We start from the raw sequence: 13,650 nt of genomic DNA on the forward strand, positions 1-13,650 counted from the left end.
GATTGGCCCAGAAGCGCTCGTTTCAGCTATCCATCAGATTGGCCACTGCGGTCGTCGCACTGCGACCAACCGCCGCCGCGACGGAGATGACGCCCCTCACCCCCGCCGCCTTCCTCCTCCTCCTCCTCTGCCTTCCGGAGGCCCCACCCGCCGCCGCCGCCGGTGACCCGACCCCGACTCCATGGCCCCCGCAGTTCCACGCGACGATGGTCATGGACTACCACGGCAACATGTCCATCGCCGACCTCTGGTACGACTGGCCGGGCGGCCGCAACCTCCACGTCATCCGCTACCAGCTCGCCGACGACGCGCCCTACTTCGACAACGAGTGGAACAACGGCACCTCCTTCTTCTACACCCCGGCGCGCCGCTCCTGCCGCTCCGCCGCCGTCGGGGTCGGCATCCTCCGCCCCGACTGGCTCCTGCCCGGCGCGGTCTACCTCGGACGGCGCGACGCCGGCGGATTCGACTGCCACGTCTGGGCCAAGGCCGACTTCATCACCTACTACGAGGATGTCAAGACCAAGCGGCCCGTCAAGTGGGTCTTCTACACAGGTAATGGATTTCTGACTTTAGTTTCTTCCCCGTCATGCCACAGCGTTGCTTCAAGCTTAATTAGTTGATGTTCCCCTTATGGAACACAAATGTCGTGCCAGTTTGAAGGCGACAGGAGCTAATTTGCCGGGTCCTACATTCCTATTAGACGTGATCTATACTTTCAATTCACTACGGATTTAAGACATGTGGGGAAACTGAGTCTGTGCTATAGTAGTTGATTGATTATAAAAATTAATGTTCAGGGAGACAAACCACTGAGAAATGCCTATTCTATCGATTATGAAACAGTAAGTTATATCTTGTTCTAGTGGCTGTGGAGATATTGGCTTTACCCACATCAATCACACTGGTTTGTTTTAGGATTGTCGCAGCAAACAAAGAAATTATATCTGCAAAGTTTTGAAGTGACTACAATGTTTTTCCAAATTTTTTGCTACATCTGCTTGAATACTGAGCTGAGGACATATAGTTTTTCTCTGATTCCTGTGTCTATAAGCTTTTACGCCCAGCAACCTTTGAAAAATCACTGGAAGGCACCTTGGCCGGCCAGCAGGAGCCATAGGATTTTTTAACATACTTGGTGACCTGTTTTTTCCAAGCCACTGCACACATTAAACATCTACTTGTTCTTAATGTTCATATCTAGGTGTTTATGTATCATTGTCAGTCACGTTTTCGCCCATTATTTTGGATTTGCCATTTTTGTCGATCTGTTGCCATTCTTGAAGAATGAAAAAATCACTATGCACTGTAAGTTTGTATAATTCCGAAGAACTTTGCTTAGGGCCTTTGCCCAATTCAAATATCCTTCCATACTGATTTGTTGTTGCCACCCTTGAACTTGATTTACAAGCTTTTGAGTTTTTACCCACAAACATTTGATGATTCCTATGTGTCACTTACTGTAGCTTATTCCTATTCAGAAAGGTCAATAACCTATTGGAATTGCCATAAAAGTAGGGGATGAACCACCTGCTATTAAAATTCATCCAGATTTTGTAGTAGCTGGCCCCCAGTCATGTTTACTCCGTTGTGCATGCTTCCATGCAACCAAGCATTGACCCATGATGATATGAATGTGCTCGAACTGAAAGTTCTTCCAGTAGTAGGCCTACTTTCTTGTTTTAGTGTCATCTTACAAAGGGTCTACAGGGTTGTATAAAAGATTGGACAACGCTGTGTATGTAGGTATGTGACCCCTCGTTGTCACTGGGCATCAACCTATCCATCTGTATTCGACTGTAAAATGTTCTAGGTTCCAGTTAAACATGTCTGCAAGACTGCAAGTGCCACAAGTTACTCAACAGAGTATAGGTAACAGGCCGGACTATATGGATGTAGTTTGTAATGCTTTTAGGTGTCCCTTAAAGTAGAAGATATCAAGTATAAACCAAGAGTGTGACATTATCTTTTCATTTAGCTTGGTTAAGGCGTGAGGACCAATTTAGTTGTCCCTTAGAATAGCAGATGTCTTTCTGTATTGCTCCTGCTATCACATTCTTATTATCAAGTCAGCTTAAGTTGTGACCAAACGCCAAAGTGAGACAGCTTGCAGTTTTAATTAAGTTTGTCATGCTGAGGACTCAGGAGCAATCAAATGAAGCTACACTTCATGTGTACTCGATGAGTGCTAGTCAGGACTGCCACCTTCCCTGTTTTGTTGCTATCCCCAATTGCAAACACCGACACCACTTGCCTTACAGTAGTACTAAAACGGATATGGCTCTTCACCATGAGAGCCAAAGCAAGCGCTTATTACCATGCAGACAGATATCTCCACACTTCTTGTTATGCTGCAGTCCCCAATTAACAAACACTCTGGCCTGGTTTGGTTCCCTGACCTTATTTTTAAGCACCCGTCACATCGAATGTTTAGATACTAATTAGGAGTATTAACGTAGACTATTTACAAAACCGATTACATAAGTGGAGGCTAAACGGCGAGACGAATCTATTAAGCCTAATTAGTCCATGATTTGACAATGTGTTGCTACAGTAAAAATTTGCTAATGATGGATTAATTAGGCTTAATAGATTCGTCTCGCCGTTTAGCCTCCACTTATGTAATGGGTTTTGTAAATAGTCTACATTTAATACCCCTAATTAGTGTCTAAACATTCGATGTGACACATGCTTAAAAATAAGCAAAGGAACCAAACAGACCCTCTATAACTTTGCCTTGCAGTCCAGTTGTATGTAACCAGAGATATGGTTGTCAGCTGAAGTCACCATGAGATGTGACCTGACACCTGTTTCCTTAATGACTCTGTAACCTCTGTACATTTGCCGATCTCTGCAGGTAGGATCGCCTACGTGATGAACTTTGAGGTGGGAGCAGTGCTGGAGGACGCGGCATGGCAAGCTCCAGAGTACTGCTTCAACAAGGATGGTGGCACAATCACCGAGGCCGCTGATGGGCATGATGACAGCTTCATCCCCAGGAATGTGTTGTGAGGATTTATCTTCCACTGGTGTGTTCGCCCTGGTCTCCGGTAGAGCTCTGGACATTGGGATGTCGTGTAACAACTTGACCATACATGCTTACCCTGATCATGAAAATACCAGTGGATCCAGTAAACGTGTATGGTCGATTGATACCAGTGTTTGTGTGTTGACATGAATCATCGGTCTCTTCTCTTGTGCGATGTGTATAAATAATTGTAGCAATAGAAGTGCAGATGGGATGGACCTGTATCTCGTTCTATCAGAGAGTGCTGGGGCCTGTTTGGTTACCCAGCACTAATCTACCCATTTTAGCCACTTTTAGTCCCTAAAGTGCTAAACATATGGACTAAATGTGGACTAAAGTGTTTAGTCCTCTAGTCTATATGGGGTGGACAAAGGCTCTGTTTGGATAGCAAGTGCTAAACTTTAGCACCACTTGGGGCTGTTTGGATTCTGTGCTAAAGTTTATCATCTTTGGTGGGAAATGACTACATTGCCCTCATTTATTACTCCTCTTCAATCCTATTCAAGGCTGGCACGTTTCGCGATGGGGGGAACTAGGGAAAATGTGGAGTTGGGGACCACTTTTAGCACTATTAGCAGGTTTTAGCACCCCTTGGGTGTGCTAATGAAAATAGTTGTACTAAATTTTAGCACTCACCTTTTAGCACGCCTGTTTGGGAGCATAAGTGCTAAAAGGGGAGCGCTAAACTTTAGCATCCCTTATCCAAACAGGGCCTAAAGTGGATTAAAGGGCCTTAGGACACCCCTGCTCCTCATTTATTGCCCTCCCTCTTGCCCGACCCCCTCCGCCGACCTTCCTCCTGCCACCTCCCGCCTGGCCCCCACCGCCCTCCCGCTGCCGCCACCACCATGCCTCGCCTCGCCTCCCTCCCTCTGCGCCGTGCCCCCCGGCCACCGCTCGTCATGTCTTGCCTCGCTTTCTTCCTGCAGGGTACAGTGAATGAGGGGTATTATCGTCTTTGTTCATCTGCATTAATGGACTTTAGTCCCTTGATCCAAATAGGGTACGAACTAAACTTTACATCCACCCACTCTGAAAATAGTGAAATCATCTATCACCCCTATAAATCCACCAAAGTTATTCTTTGCTACGACTACCCCACCAAACGTCCCCCACTGAGGCATCCTTCCTCCACCCACACTGATTTGTGCACACAGAAAATTAACTCCCTTGAAACGGACCGTCTGGATCTCTTCTCGCATCTTCTCTCTCTTCCTCACTCAAATCCAACAGCCCGTACCCCTTCACCCCGCCGGCTCGCGACTCCTCGCCCACGCGGTCGCGCCCGACCGACCGTCCCCATTGTCTCCTATGCCCCTCACTCCCGCCCCAGACTTCTCGGCTCCTCGTGCACCACCCACTCTTGACCCCGACTCCTCATCTCCTCTCCATCGATGTCGCTGCCGGGTCTCAACCAGGTTCCAACTGCTGATTACCATCGTCATCGTCATCCAGGTTCCAACTGCTGATTACCGCTGCCACGACATAGTCCTTGCGAGTATATGTGAGAATAGCTGACAAGGTAACACTCCTGCTCCTATTTGTCTTTCTGTGTCCAATTGATATATGTGCTAGGCATCCCTCCTAATTTGATCGTTGTTATGTACTGAAGCTGATTAGCTAACCATCCCGATTGATTTAAGTACTTATTTCTTTTTTCCCCTTTAGAGGTTGCTGCTCAGTGCGTAGAAAAATATTGGTGTCCTAGCATTTATTATTCCCAAGAGAAGGACTATCAGAGTGTCATCAGTTGAGGCAGGTATGGAAATCTCGGTGCCCCTGTGCATCATGTTTCTATGCAGTTTTAGTAAAATATTGGTGGCCTAGCATTTATTATTGCTAAGAGAGTACTTTCGAATGTCATAAGCTTGTGCCTGTTGAGAACTGTCACTTTTCTATCCATGTCACTCTTTTGTTGCCGCATTTCCTGCATCGTGGCTAACGATGACCCCTAGGACCACTCTTTTGGTGTCCTAGGATGTATACTTTCTTGTTGTTAATATGTGGGTCTTGCATTACATCCATTTTTAAGTAACAAAGGTCTGATGCCCTGGTATTGCAATATTTGATCGGTCTTTCCCCACGATTCCTTTTCTTTGTGATGGAATTTATTTCAGATGTGCATGGCCTAATCGTGTGAAAAATAAATCCAAACAATTGAGTTCACCAGTGTGATTACTTTTCTTATTACCGCAATTTAGGTAGTTGTACAGTATCATAGATGAATAAACATTTGTGAAGATGCTATGACAAAAGATAGATCTTTGCTTTTCTTTCCAATCTTATGGATTAAATATGCTTTCTCTCCTGTCTCAGGTGCTCGGTGATCTCCATATTTTGCTGCTCTCATGGTAGCTGTTTGTTACCATGTTAATCAGGTGGGAGAGTGGATTTTGTTCTACATAGCCTGGAGCTACAGAATTGAAGTTTGGCACCTTCAAGCTGTTGATATTCAGGCTATATTGGTATGTGCACTCATGATTGGCTTCTATTTTGTTAAGCTTGTCATTTTTCATGGTCTTTCTATTATTTAAATGCATTACATATTATCAGTTGTTGTCTTAGTGTATTAAATGTACTTTGCTATTTTTTGGAGGTAAATTACAGAGAGGTAAATTACAGAGAGGTAAATAAATATCATCAGCTGCTTTGTTTTATCATCTCTAACTCAACAGCATGTTTTCTAGAGAGAACTTTTTTTTTGTTAGTATTGGCCTCCAAACTGATTTTTGTTTTTCTTTTCATGAACATGGCAGGATTAGATGTGCTTCTTTTTTATTATATTGATATTTCACCTCTTTTGTATATTCTGCTTAACATTGCCATTGATTCTTGCATCCATGCCAGCTATCTTATCTTCCATAAAACAATTACTGATTTGGAAATTATGAAAAAATGATCTGCTCTTATCCTGGGGGCAACTAATCAGTATAACATAAGTTGTCATCTATTTTGATCATTTTCTTTTCTTACTGCAGATTTCTTTTCTTACTGCAGATGCTTTCAGAGCTAACTGGGAAATGGCCATGCAATGTTCAGCCAACTCATAATTCAGTACTTCATGGACTTCTTTAGGTGAAATCTCTTTGCATTCTTTTCATTTGTTTTTCTTATTTGCCACTATTGAGGAGAAAGATTAGTTACAACTTAAATACCACTTCAAAAAGCGGCATCTTTTTTCTTGCCGCACTGAAAATTCTTTTAGCATCCAGACATCGGACTTGCACTCACTACAGTACTTCAGTTTGACAATTTCTGATTGATTAAAATAGTTTGTGATGCCAATTGAATTTCTCACTATGTTTTACGTACTCATGGCAAAGCTAGGAGTGTCTCAATTGTCATCAAATTCACATTGTTAGTGCTGCAGCAAAGACATGCCAAATTATGTAAAGCAGCAGGCTGTCATCGTCAGTCACTTTAGGTGACATTATAATGTACGGAGGCAACTGATTTCAGTTACATGAGTTTCTTGATTACATTTCTCTGAACTTGGCAGGTGCATCACCTCTATTACTTCTGCGCTGGGAGATGACTACTTGAGCGTGCAGAAGCACTAGCTGCTTTGATGTTTGTCAGGTAATCACCAACCATGTTTTCAGTGCCATGATGATCGATTGTTTAACCATTCATTTCATTTCTGCACTAGCTGCTTTGATGTTTGTCAGGTAATCACCAACCATGTTTTCAGTGCCATGATGATCGATTGTTTAACCATTCATTTCACACTGGTTATGTTGACTAAATGTATTTATCATATTGTTCGTTCTACTGTCAGCTCTACAAGAACAATGAGAAATCTAGAGCTGTTCTCTCCACAATGATTTTTATTATATGTTCTTTCCTGAACCCCTCAAGGTGTATAACTGAGTGATGCTTTTGGAATGATATGTTAGGACATGCTGAATAGACAAGTTTTGTGCCACCCATTGGTTAAAATTGCTCTTGCAAATTTGTCATCAACCATTGCTACTTTGGGTCCAGCAAGCAGTGTGTTCTTAAATGTGAGTGTCTTGCCGATATATCTTAGGGGGTGTTTGGTTCCTCAAGCTAAAGTTTAGTCCATGTCACATCGAATATTCAAAGGCTAATTAGGAGGATTAAATATGAGTTAATTATAAAACTAATTGCACAGATGGATGCTAAACGACGAGACGAATCTATTAATCCTAATTAATCAATCATTAGCTAATGTTTACTGTAGCAGCATATTGTCAAATCATGGACTAAGGCCTTGTTTGGGAGGAGGGGCTAAAATTTAGCCTTGGGCTAAACTTTAGCCCTCTCAAATGTTGAGGCTAAAGTTTAGCCCTTGGGGGTGTTTGGGTAAGGGGCTAAAGTTTAGCACTTATGTTGACAAAAGACCTATTTACCCATGTTGGAGGGGTGAGAGGGAGGAGAGAGAGAGGGGCAGGGGGAGGAATTTTGGATAAGGGGACCACTTTTAGCCCCTTTAGTCCATTTTAGCACCTCTTGAGGGGCTAATGGATTATGTGGGGCTAAAATTTAGCCCCTCCATTTTAGCCTAGGTGTTTGGGAGCACTAGTGGCTAAAAGTGACTAAAATGGGGGTGCTAAAATTTAGCACCCCTCTCCCAAACACCCCCTAATTAGGCTTAATAGATTCATCTCGCCGTTTAGCCTCCATCTGTGTAATGGGTTTTGTAAATAGTCTACGTTTAATACTCTTAATTAGTATCTAAACATTCGATGTGACAGGTGCTAAAAAAAAGCTTTTGCTTCGTGTAGCTATGAGACACCAAGTGCTGTCATGGAATTGTGCGGTCGTTTTCTCTTCCCGATGCAACGGCCTTTTCCTAAGGTGGCTTGCAAGGATGCTGCTGCTTTGTGCCTTGATATGGCTGCATCTTCCATCCGCTCAAGTAAAGATAGGAGGTGTGGCTCATGGAACGGTTGAGGTAATGGCTTCCACATCCTTGATGTCCGTGTTGATATGTGCAGCAGTGGTAGTCGTGGGAGGCTTAAGTAAGAAAGGAGTAGAAGAATGCAAGATTCCTCGAGCATCAGAGGTCCACCAAGATTCCTTTGGTGTGATATAGCCACTGCACACAACATGTTTGTTGAAATGCCTGGAGGAAGCTTGACCGACGGTGACCGTTGTATTTCACTCTCGGAAGATTCAACATTCAAGGCGTGTGATCTTAAGTATATCGTATATTGAATGTAAATTATTTTAGTGTTGATGTGACATGGAATATGGCATTTCGAGTTACGTGAACTTTAAGAAATATTTACTGTTGTTTGTTTTATTTGCATTATGAAATATTACGTAGCGTGGGCATTCTACTAGTCACATGAGTAGGCAGCGCAGGCCTCGGCCCAGCAGCCGCTGACACCACCAACCAGCAGGCTTTGCCTCCGAGAATAGTTTGCTGGACTCGTGTGAATTCACCATTGTCCTCCATCCGCATGTCGTCTATCATCATCATGCCCGTGGGCCGTGGTGGAAAAATGTACTCCTCCTACTCCATCCAGTTTGCAGCCAGTAAAAACGATTTTTTTATTTTAACCCCTTTTAATCTAAAATTTTAGATTAAAAATGGTACAGGTACCTACTGTGAAGTGAAGATGACAAGACCACGGATTTGAGGATCCTGTGAAATCACCGAAGACGCCGTTAGGAGGACCATCTTGAAGTGGATCCTGCCAAGTGCCAACCACGGCGGTCGGCGGGTACATCCGATCCGTCCGTGGTCATGGGACGCCGGCGGTGGGTTTGATTTGATTATTGTTAGCTGCCCCGCGCGCACGGTACGGTGGAGGGTCGCATGGAGGGGCGCCGCCGTCGTGGCGCGCGCTGCGCCACACGCGTGCACGGCGACGGCGAGGCTCGATCTCTCTGGTGGTTCGGCCGATGGAAGGAGCAGAGCAGGGGCGAAAAAGCCTCGCCTTCCGGACGAGCTGCCGTCGTCTGTTGCGGAGCGTCAATCATATCGATGGCATTGATGGATACGATATGATCGGAGCAGTGCAGGGTGGTTGGGCGTTGGGGCTTGCTGGAATCTTGGCACGCGCGTGCGTGTGGATCAGGGATGGAATTGGAAATGGATGGGTCTATCAGCGGAAAAACTGACCTCCGGCGGCCCATGGATGGATGCATCTCCCCGCCCTCACCTCCGGCCGATCGATCGTCACTGCTGCTGCTGCATTGGGCGGCCATTACTCGATCGGCGGCCAAACCGGGAGCTGCCCATCCATCCAATCCATCGTTCGATTGCTTCAATCCATCCATTGTCCTCTTCCAGACACACGTACGATAGCAGGATCCCTAGGGTGTCCTCTTTGTCGCACCCCCTCCAATCAATCCATGGCTGCATTGGCTTTGCCTGCCTGCAAAACGCCAGGCCCAGATCGCCATCCGTCTTGCTGCTGGGCGCCGTGCGCGGTGCGGTTCTTGCCGACGCCAGACAGTGCAAGCTAGGTCGCCGGTCAATCGTGATCGACTAGTACTGTTCATCGTTGCCGGCCAATGGCAGCGGCGTCACAATGCAAGAAGGTGGTAACCAGCAGCAGCGAGCGACCTGACTGGGATGGTTGGCAGCGGCAGCTCGTCTTCCTCCCTGAGTCGGTCACTTCCTCATCACGTGCTACTAAGCTACGCCGGCCAAAACTGTCACTGCGGGCATTTTAGGTCACACAGTGCCTCCACAAAAACTAATGAAGGTGAAATTCCCTCCAAAAAATAAATCTCTACTGCTGGATTACTGTGTCCTGGCAGCTTGACCGTGGACATCGGGGTCCTTCCTTGGTAGCGCAAACGTCCTCGTCTGCCGATAGCTGTCGTTGTTTCCCGCAGTCACGGCAATCCATACAGCCTAGTTGCCCACTCGTAACAGAAAGGAGAGAAAAGGTGTCAATATTATATGCAAGGTGTCCAATTCGATCGCAGCCAAGCCCTGGGTCGCGGGAAACACCACATGGTTCAAGGGAAAACTAGTCCCATAGAGCAGGTCTTTCCTGACGGCCAGAAACCGACCGAAAAAACTGAAAAAAAACCCGTCAGCAAACAGGACCTGATGGTAAAGAAGAAAGAAAATCACTTTCTCCTGACCTCATTGAAGGAAAAAGAAAACCCAAGCCTGGATTAGGTGCAGAGAGTTAGCAGTGCACCGCCATTAGCAATGTTCATGCATGACCTGATTGATGATCATTCTCAGCGTAGCGCCACTGTAATGAAGTGATGGATGGAACAGGCACGGTGCCTGCCCGGCTAGCTAAATACTGCTCCAAATTTCAAAATCAATCCATGGATCTAACAATAAACTAATTAGTTTGCTCTAAACATCACATATATATAAAGAATATACACGGCATCCACACGGTTTTTTTAAAAAGATTTCGAATCAATCAAGCAAAGCGGTAGCAGTACTGTTCGGTTGGAAAGATTAAACAGCAAGTGCCATAAATAGCCGGCGAGCCAACAGCATTTCGTCTTCACCCCACCCGGGTACAGGCGGACAGCTCAGATCGCCCGCGAGCTGACCCGACTCGCGAGTCGCATCGCCGTGGCCTCTTTCAGAATCATTCAGAGGTGGAGGCTGTGGAGCAGAGCACGGAGTCAGCTGCAGGCACCCTCCCTCCCTAGTCCCTCCCCCTCCTCCTATAAAACCTCCCCGCCGCTCTCCCGCTCCCGTCGCCGTTTCTCATTCCTCATTCTCATTCTCAAGTCTCAACCAAGAAGAAGGTCGAGGGGGCAGGCCGCCATGGACTCCCAGCAAACCGTGAAGACCAACGGGCACGGCCACCACAACGACGGCGACGCCGCGGAGTGGAAGCAGGTCTCCGAGCTGAGGGCCGTCACCGAGGCGCAGGACCCTGCCTGCAAGGTTCGTCGGCGTTCGTCCTCTTCCTGAATCTCCCCTTGAGCTAGCTGCTTCTGAATATAATCCCGTCCACTTGATACATACATGATGGTTGCACACGGGATCGCACTGTTCAATTACTTTTTCATTCCACAAATCGACAGCACAAGTAGCTATGGCCTCTCACGACAATCGCATGTGAACTCCATCGCATCACGTATGCAGCTAGCTCCTAGCTACCTGGGGAATCCAGTGCTCAGGGGCCAAAAGAAAAACCCTGCAAATCATCTAGAGTGCAAATCATCTAGTGTTCAGGAGCTAGCCATCGTCTTCTCTTACAGCTGTACATACAATTCGGATTTTAGAGCTTGATAATTCACCTTGTAAATATTTGTTAGTACTAGCACTAAGTAATTAGTCAGAGCATAGTTGTAAATATTGAGCCTCAGGCTCCCAGAACACACCAAGTTGTGGGCAGAGGAAGCCAAAGCCTCTGAAGATGATGCCGACTGGCTTGTGAAGACGGAGCAACCATTTGCTGTGGTGCTAACCGCAATTAGGGGTGGGGTCCGTCGTCGTTGGCCGGCCGGGCGTCGCTTTTCGCCTTGATGGCCGGCCCCGCCGCTCACGCTTTCCTCATTTGCAGCTGCTGCCTGCTGCTGGTGGAGTGCTTTGGGTTCTATCTAGGTATTTCTTGGCCAGTTTTTATTCAAGAGAAACAAAACAAAATTATTATCTTGGGCAGGCAGTTCAACATCCGTGTCTAGGTGGTTGCAGTTGCAGGTCAGGCAGGCAGCAAGGTGGTTAGCAGTTGAGCTTAGCTATCCGTCGTAAATAAAGGACGTCGCCGTCTGCTCCTTTCTTCCCAGGTCCATCTGACTCCATTCTCCGCTGGAATTGGACCGCCTGCTTCTTGGCTACACTGGATTTCCAGGGATCTCAGCAGCCGATCCTGCTGCCACCTGCTGCCATGGGCGCCGGCCATGTATATGTGCAAGTTGCTGCCCAACAGTCCAACCAGAAATGGCCACACAACCCGTACCAAACCACGCGCCTTCTGCACGTACATGACTGCTGCATCAGGCCAAGACTGGTGAAAGTAACTTTCTTTGTTTCAGAACTAGCAGTATACTATACCAAGCTTCTAGCATGTGCAAGGAAAATGGGCAGTGGTTGTTGTGGTTGTGCACCTAATAACTTACCACTGATGATCCCTTTGATTAATTGACTCCTTGATCCAGTACAGGAATAACTGGTAGGACTAGTGTATTGTAAGTGTGTGTGATTGAAAATGCTCACAGCTACTATTCACTAATTAAAAGACGGCTGTACTGGTGCACTGGATTGGAATGGATGATGATGAAAGCTACCCATACTGCCATGCGGGCTTTTGATTTCAGCCACGCATCACTCGTGGCACGGAAAAGCCCCCCATAAATGTTGCCCAGCTCTCCTGTCGATTCACTCCGGCCTCCTAATCTCAGATGTCAGATCACACACACAGGCCTAACCAACTGATAGATGACGACGTGATGAAGAAATCGCATGCCAACCTTTACTGATCTGCTCATCATCTCTGATGTCAACTGCATTTTGCTCAATGAATCATACCAGGAGGAGGACGACTACACGCTGCGGCGTTTCCTTCGCGCCCGGGACCACCACATCGGCAAGGCGTCGGCGATGCTGCTCAAGTACCTCAAGTGGAAGCCGACGGCGAAGCCCAACGGGTCCATCTCGGAGGCGGAGGTGGCGCACGAGCTGTCCCAGGGGAAGCTGTGCCTGCAGGGGCAGGACCGGCAGGGGCGGCCCATGATCTACGGGTTCGGTGCCCGGCACCACCCGTCGAACCGCGACCTCGACGAGTTCAAGCGCTACGTCGTCTACGTCCTGGACGCCACCGTGGCGAGGCTGCCCCCCGGGCAGGAGAAGTTCGCCGCCGTCGCCGACCTCAAGGGCTGGGGCTACTCCAACTGCGACATCCGGGCCTACCTCGCGGCGCTGGACATCATGCAGAACTACTACCCGGAGCGGCTGGGGCGGGTGTTCCTCGTCCACGTGCCCTACGTGTTCATGGCGGCCTGGAAGATCGTATACCCCTTCATCGACGACAACACCAAGAAGAAGTTCGTCTTCGTCTCCGACAAGGACCTCGACAGGACGCTCCGGGAGGCCATCGACGACGCGCAGCTGCCGGAGATGTACGGAGGCAAGCTCAAGCTCGCCTCGCCGGCGCCGGCGGCCAAATGATGTGATGATCATCACGTACTGATCTATTGCTGGCTGGCAGAGACGTCAATCATATCGACCGTGCTTCGATCTATCGGTGATGCATGTGATCGATCGATCTGATTCTGATGAGGGGTGGTCCAGAGCTACGTACGTACACGGCTATGGACACAGGCACTAGCTCGAGTGTCAAACACTATAGCATTAGGCAAATCGAGTACTACAACAAGGCTCAGAAAGATGCAAGGTTTCTGCATGTAGCTATCCTCCCTCCATGTACTGCATGCGTACAGTGCATTGCATCTGTATTAATAATTGAGGCTATCTACTGCCTGCTTATACATATAGCAACTGCATGCAGCAGCATCGATGATGCATCCATGGAACGAGAACCTCCAATGTCAATCCCATTTTCTGATCTTATGAGTGATAAATCCTTTGAATTTCAAAAAAGAAGTATATATAAGATAAGAAGAAGAAAGAAGAATTGAAGAAGCAAATGCAACGACTAGATAATGTGGCTTTAATGTTACCTCAGAACAGAATGGTCCGCAGTGATGAATGTGCATGG

The 13,650-nt window shown here is 47.1% G+C and overlaps 2 protein-coding genes across 2 annotated transcripts; both read left to right on the forward strand.

Annotated features, from left to right (window-relative positions):
• The first annotated feature begins 21 nt into the window (after positions 1–21).
• LOC117840811 (uncharacterized protein At4g14100) lies at positions 22–3,252 on the forward strand. The gene is made up of 2 exons (XM_034721347.2): positions 22–555; positions 2,858–3,252. Exons 1-2 carry the CDS (start codon positions 87–89, stop codon positions 3,010–3,012), a joined length of 624 nt encoding a protein of 207 aa, XP_034577238.1. The 5' UTR covers positions 22–86; the 3' UTR covers positions 3,013–3,252.
• Positions 3,253–10,480: 7,228 nt separating this feature from the next.
• LOC117839706 (uncharacterized) lies at positions 10,481–13,422 on the forward strand. The gene is made up of 2 exons (XM_034720105.2): positions 10,481–10,874; positions 12,465–13,422. The coding sequence occupies exons 1-2, from the start codon at positions 10,752–10,754 to the stop codon at positions 13,098–13,100; spliced, it is 759 nt and encodes a 252-aa protein (XP_034575996.1). The 5' UTR covers positions 10,481–10,751; the 3' UTR covers positions 13,101–13,422.
• The last annotated feature ends 228 nt before the right edge of the window (positions 13,423–13,650 follow it).

This window comes from Setaria viridis, chromosome 9, assembly GCF_005286985.2.
Source record: "Setaria viridis chromosome 9, Setaria_viridis_v4.0, whole genome shotgun sequence".
Lineage (NCBI taxonomy): Eukaryota > Viridiplantae > Streptophyta > Magnoliopsida > Poales > Poaceae > Setaria > Setaria viridis.